This window comes from Leptidea sinapis, chromosome 26, assembly GCF_905404315.1.
Source record: "Leptidea sinapis chromosome 26, ilLepSina1.1, whole genome shotgun sequence".
NCBI classification, from domain to species: domain Eukaryota; kingdom Metazoa; phylum Arthropoda; class Insecta; order Lepidoptera; family Pieridae; genus Leptidea; species Leptidea sinapis.
Window position 1 is genome coordinate 9,786,554 of NC_066290.1, and position 14,858 is coordinate 9,801,411.

A 14,858-nucleotide genomic window follows, 5' to 3' on the forward strand; every position below is an offset into this window, starting at 1 on the left:
TAAGCAGTTCTAAAAAATATATTATAGTATACGATATAATACGTCGCATGGTTGCTGTAATTTTTATTTGTTCCAACCATTTGTTGTATAAAATATATAAAATCAAAAAAATTTGTTAAAACATAAACGTTAACCAAATTAACATTACTTACACCAAATAACATAATTTTAAGAAAACCAAAAATTAGTTTTATGTATGTAAAAAAGTGGCAAGAAACTTATTGCCACTTTTATAAATAGTTACGGCTTCAGCATTGTACATAATATTTATATGATTTATGGAAAGTGATGCAACAAAAATACTCAACCGTTTCTCGAGTACAATAGATGCAGTGTAAATAAAAAAATATATGAACATTTTATCATTAATGTTTAACAAAGGTGAAAAAAATATTACTTTAACTTTGTAATCCTTACTAATACTATAAACGCGAAAGTTTATATTTATCAATGATTGTTACACTGTCACATAAACACAAAGTTTCGTTACCAGACATATTATTATACCAGAATAAGATATAGGCCATAATTTATATAGATACCTATTGTTAAATGTCCAAAATATTCCAAGTCCAAGTAAGTAGAAAAAAATTCTGCCGCGTACTCGTGTAAAAAATATATACATACTTTATTTAAAAATTACCCATTGTATTGTTATTTTCAGTTCATAAAGAGTTTGAAGCCCCAGTTATATTATTTGGCAATTGTTAACCCGTCTTGTACCCATTTCCTACGAACTTTGGTGGATAGTCCAAGCCCGTGCAAGCAAAAAAACATAATAGAAATGAAAAATACCTGGTATGAATATTTGGTGAAGTTGGAATAAATTAAACAAGATTGACTGCATGAATTTATATGATAGTGAATGTAATACACATTCTCTACATAGTAGTGGTATGTGCTTGTAACGGCGACGTGGCACGGGTCATCTCCTTCTCTAAAATATGGTCGTGGGAGGCGATGGCTGACTCATGCGTCATGCTCGTGAATGGGCGCTACTTCTGGTGGCAGAATGATACCATAAATCATAGATCTGTTACCATAAAATCTGCTTCAGAGTCTTAAAAGTTATTGTATTTTTTTTATAATCGCTTATAAAATGCTCGCAATATAAATTTATTTATTTACGGTGTATGTGGATGACGCAGCTACTGTACTCAATAACTTTTGTTATGTATTAATTTACATTTCCTTTTTTGACTTACTCGTGTAGGCATTGACTATTTGACTTTTGAGTATTTTTGCTACACCACTTTACATATATTGTAATTGAAATGATTTGTAAAACTATGAAAATGTAAATGTTGATTTATAAGGGTGTCTTGCTGTTTCTTTTACGAAGTGGCGGTAAATTCAATAAGAAACAATAATTTTTTGACATTCATAAACTATGTCATTTTCGTGACCTACAATTCAAGTGATTTTGATTGATTTGATTTGAATATTCCACTGTCAGAGTGGGAATATTGTTCAACTACAAGGACAAGTTAAAAGGATTCTGAAACTACTACTAACGTATATCAGCCTTAATCTCGGTCTGCGGGCCATGAACTCTTATTGCGATTCAATAGACGACCTAAAATGAACTGCTTTACTATTTCATACCACGAGGTCATTACAGTTATCCAATTTAGGTAGACACAAAATCAAGACGGAAATTGAATCGCAAACTGTTGTAGTTCGTTTATTCATTCGTATCATGAGGTAATATTTCAACCTAAACTGGATAGCTTATGTGTCAAAGAAAGCGATTCAAAAAAAGTTGCTAGTTTCTTAGCGGGAAGTGTGAGTGAGATCCCTTATTGTCATAAAAATGATGAGAATACTTTGTTGGACTTATTTGTAAAACAAAATACTGAAAATAACTACCGAAAATTAAAATACAAATTAAAGCCCCTGGCTATAGCCTTTTTACAAGAACGTTTTAAAAAATATACTCTGTGCTCCTGTCAAGTCAATGAATGGAAAACATGAATGGAGGTGCGTTCATAACTCGTTTTAATTAGTTTATTTTTACGAAAACACCTAAGCAAACATTATATATATGTATCAATATTAATTAATAAGTACTAAAAAGGGCTTAATGATTTGTAATTTCTACGCAATGGTTCGAGTAAGAGAGACGGACTTATGCAACGACTGTACAGCGTCATCTCTTTCTGAAACCGCGAACCACAAACAAATTTATTTCGTTCATTCTTCCATAAATATATCGGAATTGAATCGCTAATTAAAAGTTGATGGTAGGCCTTCTGGTCTCCTTTCAAAGAGTTTGTTTATATTGTTTCCACAAAACATCTCAATCCAATTGAAATATAGCCCAATCTTTAACTAATGAAGGCAACGTATAATTTACAAATAAAAGGCAACTTAAGTACAAAAACAAAATTTAATAATTTTTAAAATTAGTTGTGAATGTTCTAATTCGTTCCTGGTATTGTTTATGTTTTTCTTCCAGTGTTCGTAATGCACTGGACGGTCGAAATCCTTCACCGACTGTGACTGAGAAATTTATTTCCAATGGCGTGACACTCCTATTACCATGTTCTGTATTTATACATTTAGTCTGCTTAGATGACCTTACTCTTGCCTTCTCTATACATCTAGTATTTTTCGGTTGTTCTTGTGACATAGTTTTATCTACTGCTTGTGCGTTTTGTTCTTCATTAGTTACAATGTTATCTTTTTCTTTTTTCAATTTATCAGACGGCTTCTTTGAGCTATAAATTCTTGTAATGAGAGTCGACTTTTGCTTTTGAGATTTGTTAATTAAATACGAGTCATGACAATCCTCTTTCTTATCTTTCTTTCTCGCTGAATTCTGTTTTTGACGAGCTTGCTCCTGTTCAGATTTCCGTTGACGTTCTTCTTCAACTGATTGCTTATATATTTTTAGTCGATTTTCCATTCTAATTTTTTCAGAGTAACGTTGCAGGCTTCTAGCTCTTTCTAACCTTGGTCGAAGATTTTCCATGTCTGGCCCTAAGCCTCCTAGTTTTACTGTTTGTACCGCTTGAGTGGTGGCTCTCCTAACATGTCGTCGGGGTTGTGATATTTCGGAAACACTCTTAAGATTATTATCAGAAGCATCAAGTGTTTGCAAATTTAAATCTTCGGCATACTGTAACTCCTCTGACGAGTTATCTAAGTAATAATCCATATCTTGTTTTATAAGTTTCTCGTAATACATTTCATTATACACTTCAGTATTATAAAAATCTGGTTCTTCGACAACCTCTCCGTCGAAACTTAGACTTCCTCTATCAGTATCACCTACTTGTGGCGACACAGAACGAACTGCTTCATCTTTCTTTTTTTTCTTACCTTCATGTGTATTGCTAAACTGTTTACGAAATATATCCAAGTAACTAGCCTTTTTAGACTTCTTCAACTCCTTGTTAATTAGAAAGCTTTTCGATTCTTCCTTTTTGATGTGATTTTTTGAATTATGTTTATCTTTACTATGTTTCGGTACTTTGATAAGTACATCCTTTTCGTAAAAAGGTACTAATATTGTATCAACATTTTCTTCGGATCTCTTGTGTTGTATCGACGATTTCTTTCTTAAGTCCTCTTCCAGGCTGTCTACAGAAATATCGCTACCAATACTAGATATTTCATTCATTGTTTGTTAGAGCTTCATTTTAAATGTCATTTTACGCAAATATAATTACTGAAAATTTGACACTTATATTTTTATAAGTGTACAAAAGTAAAGTAGAAAAAGTTCCCATGTTAAAATATTTACATAATAAAACAGAGTATATATTTATTGTGAAGCAGAGCGATTTGCCTCTGGAATATCATAAAAATCACTAAAATACATACTGACTATTCTTTTTTCATAAAAAAATGTCACAAAATTCACTCAATGAAGTTTTCTTATATGAGGGGTAAACGGGCAAGAAGCTCAAGTGATGGGGAGTGATGAGGCAAGAGATGCGTGGTGGCAGTAAACTCTAATCTTAAGCAGTATCGGAAAACAGCAGCCGGTAATTGATTCCACAAAGTGGCTGTGCGAAAGAAGATCTTTCTTACAAAACATTCTGCTGGTTTAATTCGGTTGCTGGTTAATCCGAACAACTGGTCTGAGCACTGAACTTTCTACGTTCATAATACAAAAATCTATTAAACCTGATATCTTCTAATGAATATTAATTTCCGATCTGAGAACATTAGCTTACTTCGTGTTAGTGTTTTTCGCGAACTTTAAAGTAGGTAATATTAAATTAATGATTTACATTTTAATTAATATTTGCATCTATTTCACTTAATTAGGGATTTAAAAATTTACTATTAATCATCATTTAATGTATAACATTGACCTTTTCGTGATATAATTTTACATATCTGATCATCGTATCATGTGAATTAATTAAATGTAAATCACGAAAATTATTCCTTAAAACTGATCCATCTTGATATTCTGACATATCGTGACCTTATTCATTCTAATGATATTTTTTCATTGCTATATAGGTCAGATCTAATAAAAATGATGATAGCCATAATTCACTATCCATTATTAATGGATTATTTTATGATATGCCACTAAACTTGCTCTATTTCAAGTTTACATCAAAATTACCATAGCAAATAAGTTGATCTATAAATCAGGATCTCCGGTTTGGTAGATTATGGAATAATATGTGTTATTAGGTCAATTTTTTTAGATTTGATTAATGTAGATTTTAAGAGTTAGTTTTTTAGTTTATTATGTATTTGAATATCTTTGATTATGAGGCTTAGTGGGTGATACCGGCTGCTTTTATAATTCAATTTGTAATCAAAGATTTAGATTATTTCGAATCCAGATTTAAAGTAATCCGTGAATCGTTCCTAAATCTTTAAATCTGTTGTTGTATAGAAGCCGCTTATGTATCGCACTGAAACAATTATCCTTCATACAAATCTAAAAATACGAAAACATCCTATTAATGGATTGAATAAAGTCCACCGAAAAACGCCCCATAGAACGGTGATGGAATAAGCTGGCAATGGATGTTGGTTCGCATTCGTGAAGTTGATTCAATTCTTATCAAGTGTCTAAAGACAGCAACACTATCTTTAGTGTTGCTGTCTTTAGACAAACAAAGATGTTTTCATAACTATGATACAACAACAATTGATCACAGGTAACGGTTTGCAACGCCTTGTACAGGCCTACGATTACGATTGAATAATATACATATTATAAAAGTTGAATAATTTTATGCAAATATTTTAGGACAGATAACAGCTTGGCCGTTTCTTTCAAATTAATGTAATGCAATTTTTATTAGTTCTGTATAAAAATAGCCAGTATCAATCAGTGCATGATAGAGATATTCAATTATTACTATCCCAGAAATGAACGAACTTCTTTGAATCCCGATCGACTTTCTTAGGGGTTGGAGGTTGAATTTTTCTAATAGTGAAGGCTGTTTTCATCCACAGCTATAAATCAAGGCAATTGTTGATATCTACATACATAAATATACTCATGTTTATGTATGCGTTGGCGCTATAATGTATTTTCTTAATCTGAATAATGCTCACCAAAAATAACCGAAAGGTTAAGGATATCTAGTTTAAACATCACAACAAGATGCAAAAGTGAAGTTATAACATTTTGGATGATTTTAAATGTTTTGTATAAAAGACAATATAGTTTCAATTAATACAATGATCTCATTTTAATCTACTGTGATAGTCATGTGGCCTAGTATTTTGATCCGTTACTTAAAAACTATATAGTTATCATTTTCACCTTATGGAATCACCTGCTGGTAAAAGATTTCTGCACCGATACGACTTTTGATAGGACGTTTAAGTAAACTCGTACTCCTGCCTCAAAGGCTGACAACATAACTTAAATCTTTGTTTATTTAGCTCATTTTAATATCATAAAAGTTTGTTAAAAAGAAGCTCACTGAGTTTCCTGCGCCAGTTCTTCTCGGACCTATATTTCCGAAGGGGTGGTAAAAGGCAAAACTTTCAATAAGTGATTTAAATTATTTTTTAATTTAAAATATATGGATATGATTGGAATTTGACGCCATATAATATATTTATCCAAATAGCAGTTTAGTAAAAAAGACCCCACCGATCAAATATAATATTTTGATTTCTATAGTTGCAAGTTAGTTAAGAATTTGCGTAGTTAGATATCCACCGTACCGATTAATGCTAAATCACTACTAATGCTCGCTGATGGTGTATAAGTCATCTCTGAGGTGACATATTTAACGCGGCTATATCACTCTTAGTACCTTCTTATTAGACAGAGGGCTTTTACCCGGATATTACTGTATGAGGCTATTTTTAATACAAAGTTTTATTTTTGTTGTATTTCGATATTGTTTGAATAACTTTAAATGTTGCGGTTATTGAGTAGATATTCGAGTGAATAGACAATAGAGATGACTCATTGTTATGATAACTGAAGAGCCGAGCAAAACATTTACCTGATGAGAAGTGATATGCCATTCCGATTGGCTTGATTCTTTGGCGTTGCGCAGAGATGTGTACATATTTCTAAAATATCTAAATTTCAATAGAGAAGACGGGCTACAATTATCTAACACCTGAGATCCAATAATATCTTAATTAAAACCCAAAACTACACACACCAAAAAAAAAGAAGAGCTAACACTCGCGTTAATCAAAGAAGTTAGTATATGGGTTCTCTACGCAACTCTATCACATATTGATATAATATTACGTAGGGAGTGACGGGGAATGCTCACAGGGATTGTTCACGATGATACCAGCAGCCGAATTAGACCGCCGGATCGTCATTAGACCAGTGTCGATAATTTTTGAAACCAAAAAAATAATAGTAGGATAAAACCCATTGAAAAAAGACGAGAATAAAACAAAAATGAAAGGAAAAATAAATTACGGGCGATCTCAGGTCGGGAAGTGGAAAAGGGGTGGTGTTTCAGGGTAAAAAACGGTTTATCTCGATTTCCGGCAAAACTACAAGTCCTTTTTAACTCCAAGTTTTTTTTTTCACGAAGTATTGTAACAAGTTTAACCTTTTTATGTTCCAAATACACTGTAATTTATATGAATTGAAATATTTATTTTTTCACCTTATTTTGACTCAATTATTATCGGAAGAGAACCCTTATTTTCAATCGAAACTTCACCCGTCAAAATATGAGCTTTTTTCAAAAAGTTTGTGTGCTTTCTATTTGTTGAAATCTTTCCTTTCGCGATGGTGTAAAAAAAATATACATTATAATTGTAAATGTTCGGAAAATATATGCCCATCAAAAGGCATTTCATAGAGAATTCATACCTGTTATTTAGTAGCAGCAAAAATATGGAATAGAATTAACAACACAACAACACTTATCCACTTCCCGACCTCAGATCGCCCGTAATTTATTTTTCGTTTCATTTTGTTATATTCTCTTCCTTTTCCAAAAAGTTTCATCCTACTATTATTATTTTTTTCACTTTTTATCATTTTCAAAGGCTGCACTAGTCTACATAGGGATATAATTAGATAGATTAATAATTTGTCATAAAAATAAATAAAATCATAAAATTTCAGCTCTTACAGATTCAAAATATCTACGTAAACAATGGATAAAAAAGAACTATTTGAATATTTGTCAGTCTTTTAGTGCACCAACTAGAAACGGCTAAGCTGATTTCAATGCGGTTTTTGCTGACGTATTATTACAAACTCCAATTAACATTAGTGTTGCCCGATCTCTCTTAAGTAGAAGTATAAATGCATGACATTATTGCAAAATAATAAATGGCAATAGGTTACAGTTAATAGATATGTGTTACTGCGGAGGTTCAAATACATACTTTACTATCGACCGCAAGGTGATTTGAATTAGGATGGCTTCATAGTAAAAATTTAGGCCAAGGTAAATAGATTGGTGACAATTAAATTGACAATAAGTAAACTGAATGCCTGTGGGCCTAAAGTGTTATGAGTAACTCTTTGTACATATAATGTTACATATCTATTGTAACTAACATAACTTATATTATGTTGTATTGTCTTGTCGAACATCAAATCAAATCTAAATTCAATTGTTGATTTACTTCAAGAACATATACTTTTGAATGTAAAAGATAGGGGTATACGGTTAATTATAAATCTTACTACCACTTTGAAGAAAGACTAACGCCAGTTTATTCCATTAATACCTGTTTTTACATTCTTTTTACATTAAAAATTTTGGTTTTTTTTCAATTAATTTCTTATGAAAATCAGGGACGAGATGAGCTGGACGTTCAGCTGATGGTAATTGATACGCCCTGCCCATTACAATGCAGTGCCGCTCAGGATTCTTGAAAAACCCCGAAAATTCCGAGCGGTACTACATCTGCGCTCTGTCATCAGAAACAATCTAAATCTAACAAAATTGATAAAGAACTGGGGATCTTGCCAGTTGTATCTTTTCTATGTAATTAGATGAGGTTATTTAAATTCAAAATATTGATAATATTAAATAAATAATGAGACGATATTTCACGGATATTAATTATTATTTTTTACAAAGTATCAGGTTCTAAACAAATAGTCGTGATTTAGAGCTACCTATAAAAACACTTGTGTATATATTATTGATAATAAATAAGTTAAAAACTTTAAAGTTTTGATTAATTTATAATAGTATAGTTTAATATAAATGAAAATAACCAATGATGTAACTTAAATGCATTAGTCACGGCAGCTTTATAAACGCATTTTAATTGTTACCGATGGAATTGGTAACGGTTTAGTAATCGAGTTAGATTAATCGATTCGATTATTAAAAGATCACTTGATCTTAAACTTGACCTACATTGAGACAATGCTTTTGTCATGTTTGTAGATCGGCATGATTAAATACAATAATAACTGTGAACTGTAGTTCATTTTAAAATTGAAAGTAGCCCAGAACAGATTTGGAGTAGTGAGCGAAGCTTCGTGGAGCTAATTGCAAATGTGTTCTGCATATAACACCCCCCGGGACTTCAACCAATAAGGAGCGATTCTGTGCTTCAAAGACAGTAGCCTTGCCCTTTTCAAGCCTTGCTGGTGCCTGTATTTAGTATTTACAGTAGAACGTCGTTAAGTCGAACCTCGATAAGTTTTAAACCACCAAATCCCGAAAAATTGTTATGTTCCCTTCCCTTCAAACATCAAAACTTCCGTTACTCAAAATCTCCACCCTCTATTAGTCGAAATAATCAGTAAGTCCCTCCAAAACATTTTGGTACATATTTTACCTCCACAACTGTAAAAACTTAATTTTACTTCTGTATCTGGAATATGTTTGATAATGCTATAGATAATTAACAACCGAATTATTTAAAGCAAAAAAAAAAATACTGTTTTTCTAAATGCCATATCTTTTATTTTACGGATGATTTCAAATAATGTTGACTCAAAATCTACCAAGTTCAAATTCTATAACGAAAACATTAAGTCGAATTTTTTGGCGTCTTCTTTGATCGGCTTATAGACGTTCTACTGTATATTTCTTGCATGTGTACTTACAGGCCTGAGTCATTTCTGTTTCTAACTGAATTACAATGGAGTTTCGCTCATCATCAACAGCCGGAAGACTTTAGTGCCCCACCGCTCAGAATTCTTGAAAAAGCCTATATTCTTGTCGCTGTGAGACTTAAGATGTTATTAAATCAAGAACCCGCACCGTACTGTTATGAACAGAGTGAATACTCCATTTTTACCAAAAAAAAATTTCATAATAATGTTCAGCTCTCTTTGTCGAATATATTCTCACAGAATAAGTGCTGTATATCTGGCAGTTTTATCAGCTCACTGTTATTTTTATTGGGTCAAGAAATACCTGCATCAGATCTTTCTAGCTAACACAACACGAGTAAGTGATACTTAATAAATACCACCTTAACCATCTGCACCACAATAGAATATATACAAAACATGAGAAAATCTTTATACACTAAATTTATATGCACTTAAGATATTGTAGAGTGCTATCCAAGATGTAGAAAAAGAAATAGAGAGAAACAAGCGCTACGTTGGCAAGAGGTAGAAACAACATGTAGAAGAACAATTTACGACAAAAAAATGTGATAACTTCTATGTCGGCGGACAAACGAGCGATGAATTTTGCTGCAATGTTTGCAATAGATACTTCATTAATTTATTCATTCATTATAATGATGAGATTTAATAAATACAAAGAAAGTACTAAGAAAATGAAGAAAATACAAAAAAGAATGATAAAACAAATTGTTGCAAGTTAAAGAAATGATTTTTGACATTGAGATTTTAGATCATAATGTTCATCTCAATGTATCTTAAAACTATGCTTACAATATCCATAATAATGTACTTGAATCAGATTACATCATGCAGCAAATACATTTCGTATTTAAATACGACATCTGTTAGGATTACAACATACATTTTCGTGTTATTGTCGAACAGGATCATCTTCCAAAATGTTTCCAAATATGCTATAATTCTTACTCGTAATGCAACATTATACAAAATTTATGTTACCTTTTCGAATTTTTGCAATATCATGGATATAACAAAACACGATTCTTCGTTTACTTTATTTATGGAATAACTCTGATCGTTGTAGTAAAGAGTAATTGGTTAACAACGACAATTTAATTGGATTCTTAACTGGTATCTCAGCTTCAGATGGCAGATATATCGTTCAGTTAATTTTTTATTAGCAAATAACGCATCGTGGGAACATGTTTATAGTTGTTAACCTATATGTATGTAAACGTTTGTTGTTTGCTATGAAAAAATAATGTTATTTATTTTTGATCTTTTCCCGAACCCGAGTGTCATATAAAGTGAAGTGACATAACTTTTGGAACTTTTTTTTATGAAAATAAGGGATGAAACGAGCAGGATGTTCAGCTGGTGGTAATTAATACGCCCTGCCCATTACAATGCAGTGCCGCTCAGGATTCTTGAAAACCCCAAAAATTCTGAGCGGCACTACAAATGCGCTCGTCTCCTTGAGACATAAGATGTTAAGTCTCATTTGCCCACTAATTTCACTAGCTACGGCGCCCTTCAGACTGAAACACAGTAATGCTTACACATTACTGCTTCACGGCAGAAATAGGCACCGTTGTGGTACCCATAATCTAGCCGGCATCCTGTGCAAAGGAGTCTCCCACTGGTAGACTACTACGGTTTCCAATACCTTTACTAACTCGTGATTAAACCAGGTTTTATAACACCCACCAGTGTGTAAAAACGTTCTAGCAAGCACGCACTTTTCACTTTGGTTCGATGTTTAATTAAAGCCTTAAATTCTTTTTCACATGTGCATAGTAAAAAAAAAATATTAAATTTCGTGTCCAAAAAATTTAAACAATCTAGATGAAATTTGGAAACTGAACTATAGATACATTTATACGCCTATTGTTCCTGTTTTTACACTTATGTTTGAAGAAACCTAGGACTTTAAAAACAAAAATATCAAATAAAGCATAACAGAGAGACACGTTTACTGGTGATGTGAAAGGATAAAGGCGCCTTTAGGATGATATTTATTCAAATGAAAGAGACGTGTACGTTTCAATGTAGTTATGAAAGAGATGCTGAAGAAGAATTGAACAGGATATGAGAGTCAGAGAGTTGACTTTTTCTGGTGATAGATGAGCATATTATACTGATTGGTGCAAAGCATGTTCGTTGTAAAAACCAAACTAAATGAAGTAAAGATCGTTGCGACAAAAAATCAACACTTAGAGCTTCATCGTTTTACAAATCATTTCAATTACTATATAATATGTAAAGTGATGAAATAAAAACACTTAAAAGTCAAATAGTTATACAGCAGATGCATCAATCCACATACTCCGTAAATAAATAGAAAGGCAGTCGACGACAAACAATGAAGCAACATTTATATGCAATGCCAAGAAATCGAGCTATTCGTTAAGTACTGAATCTTGACAAGTCGAGCAGCAAATTGTGGAATAAGCTTCCTTGCGTGGTGTTTTCTTGACAATAAAACATACGTTAAAAATACATCTTTCTAGAAGGCTGATAATGATCTTGTGATTTTTCTTATTTGGCAGGAGAATGTAGGCGATGGTCGCTTAAAATAAGGTGATCCAACTTCTCCATTGTCCTCGTCTTCCATAAAATACAAATGCCTGTATGACAGCAAATAATTATGATTACTAATACTATATAATAAGTAATACCAAGTTCCAGAATGTTCACCAAGCAACCTAAAAAAAGGGTTCATTTAACAAAAGTATTATAAAGTACATTATTTTCTCATGAAAGTATTAAAAAGTGGTGGGACCCTGATTGTTCTTTGAAACTTGTTCGGGTTTTCCAAGACATTAAATCCTCCTAAACATACTGAGCATTAAGCTTGTCAAGGTGACTTAGATAAAGGTCTACCACCGCGATCGTCCATATAATAAAGCTTGTAAAGCAATTTAAAGAGTACAACTTCCCTAAGAAGTCAAAATATAACAATCACACATAAGATCTCCATTGTTGTAAACACCACAATACAAATGTAACACCTTAACCTTACTTGGAACAATTTATCTCCTTTCTGTTACACTAATTACAATTTGCATCCAAGTACGTAGTAGTAGTCCGTATATGAATGATTAAATCCATCGTTATGAAGACATAGTTTTCGAAAACGCTGAATTTATTAAAATTTATTATCAAATTAAATACTAATCTATAAAAATTGCGAACCAAAAAATAATATTTAACACTACATTTTTAATTTTTTTCCAAACAAAAAAACGCATTTCGCATCTCGTTAGCGAAATATTTATATTGAAATTGATAAATAAACTAAGAAGCTATGCCACAGTTAATTCTTTGTTTTCGAAGTCATTTAATTGGTTTCCAGCTATTAGCACATATTTAGTTTCTCTTTCTGCGTTTCTTTTACTGCTATTTCATTGTAAAACTGAATTTGGCATTTTTAAATTCTAATCAATCAAACAATCTTAAACTCACAACTGACAGAATATTTTTTTTACTATAATCTTCTTTAAGTAACGAAAGTATGACATATTTAATTAAAGCACTACTTAAAATCATTAAAACACGTTGAATTACTGGATTTTAATATTAATTATAACGACGTTGCTCGAGATTCGACACGCTTAACGTTACTGTAAATAAGAAATGTTCATTTTCGTTACAGTTTAAAAATTCAGTAATTACACATGCCTCAAAACTTTCATAAACTATTTCTATTAAAAAATTATAAATTTTATCTATACTTTCTGATTTAGTTCCTCGGTTCATATTGTATCATTGCTCATTATTTTTGTGATCATTAATATCATATAAATATACGCCATTAATATCTTAATACAGGTAATTTCTACATTTAAAATAATCTATAAAGTCATTGCGAACTTTGGTGTAACCACCAACATATAAATATTATATTCTACATCAAATTTATAAAATTTCATTTTATTTCGCCATCATCCTTTTTTTCTTCTCTCATTTCTTCTTTTGGCTGGAACATCCCAAAGAGAACGGGGAACCAGATAAAAATGACGGTCGTATTCTATTTTCAAATTCTTCTCTTCACTGATTAGTTCGGTTCCTCGCGTTGTCATTTTTATCTGACACTCTCCTTTCTCCACAGATGTACAAGAATTGGCGAGGCAGAACAAAATCACGACGCAGATTTTGGAGGCATTTATCCAGAAGAAACTTGGCCTTGCCAGCAACAATTATAGAGCACCGTCAATTTTTGACATAATCCCTATGAAAAAACCAGAAGAGCGGACTGTCAGACAGTCCATGAATGAAGAAGAACCAGAACAACAGGAAACTAGTACTGTAGAAGATACAGATGTTAACGAAGAAAGTGACGCGGATGACTCAAAGTTTGAAGATTTAAAGGAATATTCGGAATATGATGGATTACAAAGTGTGGAGAGCGAGCAGATAGATTCTATATTATATTCAGAAGGTATTCTTTGAAAATCTTATGGCACACCTATATTTTTTTATAATATTTACGTATCAGAATTGGTTTTAATGATTTTTATGAAATTAGGCACACGTTTTAGGGGCGAAAGATGTTTCTAGCTAGTTTTTATTTCTGTTAAAACGTTTTTATAACTATAATATACTATAAATGAAAAAGTTAGAAATGAAATACAAAAAAAAACCTATACCGCTTCATAACACATTGTTTAGATTTACAAGATTTCTCAAGTCAATTTCCTAATATGCAAATATTGGAGTTGAGCAGGTTATCAACTGTAAAGTAGATCCTCTACATGACGCACAATAGCATTTTAAATAGTAGTAAGGATAGGGTGCATATTCATACGTAACATAATTTCTTGATTGTACTGCGAGTGAGAACTTGTTATTTTACAATTACATTCAAGTGTCAAAACGAAATATACCATTTGCTAGACGCTTTGCTCCGACGTGGCTGCAATGAGTTACGCAGTAACAAAATATGCCATCAAAAACATAACTTGTAAAAAAAGCCAAGTCTCGCAACTCAGTTCAGTCAATGTATTTAGTCCCTACTTAATGATCCTTCTGACTTAAGTTATTACGTATTTAGCTAACCTAACATCATCTTACAGTGACCATATAATACTAAAAATTTGCGCTACTTTTGATGATCAGTATGTAAGAAAGAAAAAAGAAAAAAGATTTATTTGCAACAAATATAGTATTATCAATTTATATAGAATAATTATAACCAAACCAAAAAAGGAAATAAATTACATACACAAAGTGTTTGCCACAAGTTGGTCACACTCCAGCACGATGCTGATGACTATCGTAACCAGCGCTGATCTTTCAGTGGAAGAAACAAATGACGCGACACACAACGTATGCCATAAGTGGTGCATGACTTTTGCATGTCTTATTT

At 32.0% G+C, this 14,858-nt stretch overlaps 2 protein-coding genes across 3 annotated transcripts in view; one reads left to right on the plus strand and one right to left on the minus strand.

The window, feature by feature from the left end:
- The window catches only part of LOC126972481 (low affinity immunoglobulin epsilon Fc receptor-like), a 113,697-nt gene that overhangs the window by 40,676 nt on the left and 58,163 nt on the right, over window positions 1-14,858 (plus strand). For both annotated transcript variants that reach the window (XM_050819279.1, XM_050819280.1), the window contains exon 2: window positions 13,602-13,931. In XM_050819279.1, coding sequence (XP_050675236.1) covers window positions 13,602-13,931 — 330 coding nt within the window. The remainder of the gene's footprint in view (window positions 1-13,601; window positions 13,932-14,858) is intronic.
- On the minus strand, window positions 2,371-3,649 carry LOC126972468 (uncharacterized). Its single transcript, XM_050819261.1, has one exon. The coding sequence runs from the start codon at window positions 3,623-3,625 to the stop codon at window positions 2,390-2,392; it is 1,236 nt and encodes a 411-aa protein (XP_050675218.1). The 5' UTR covers window positions 3,626-3,649; the 3' UTR covers window positions 2,371-2,389.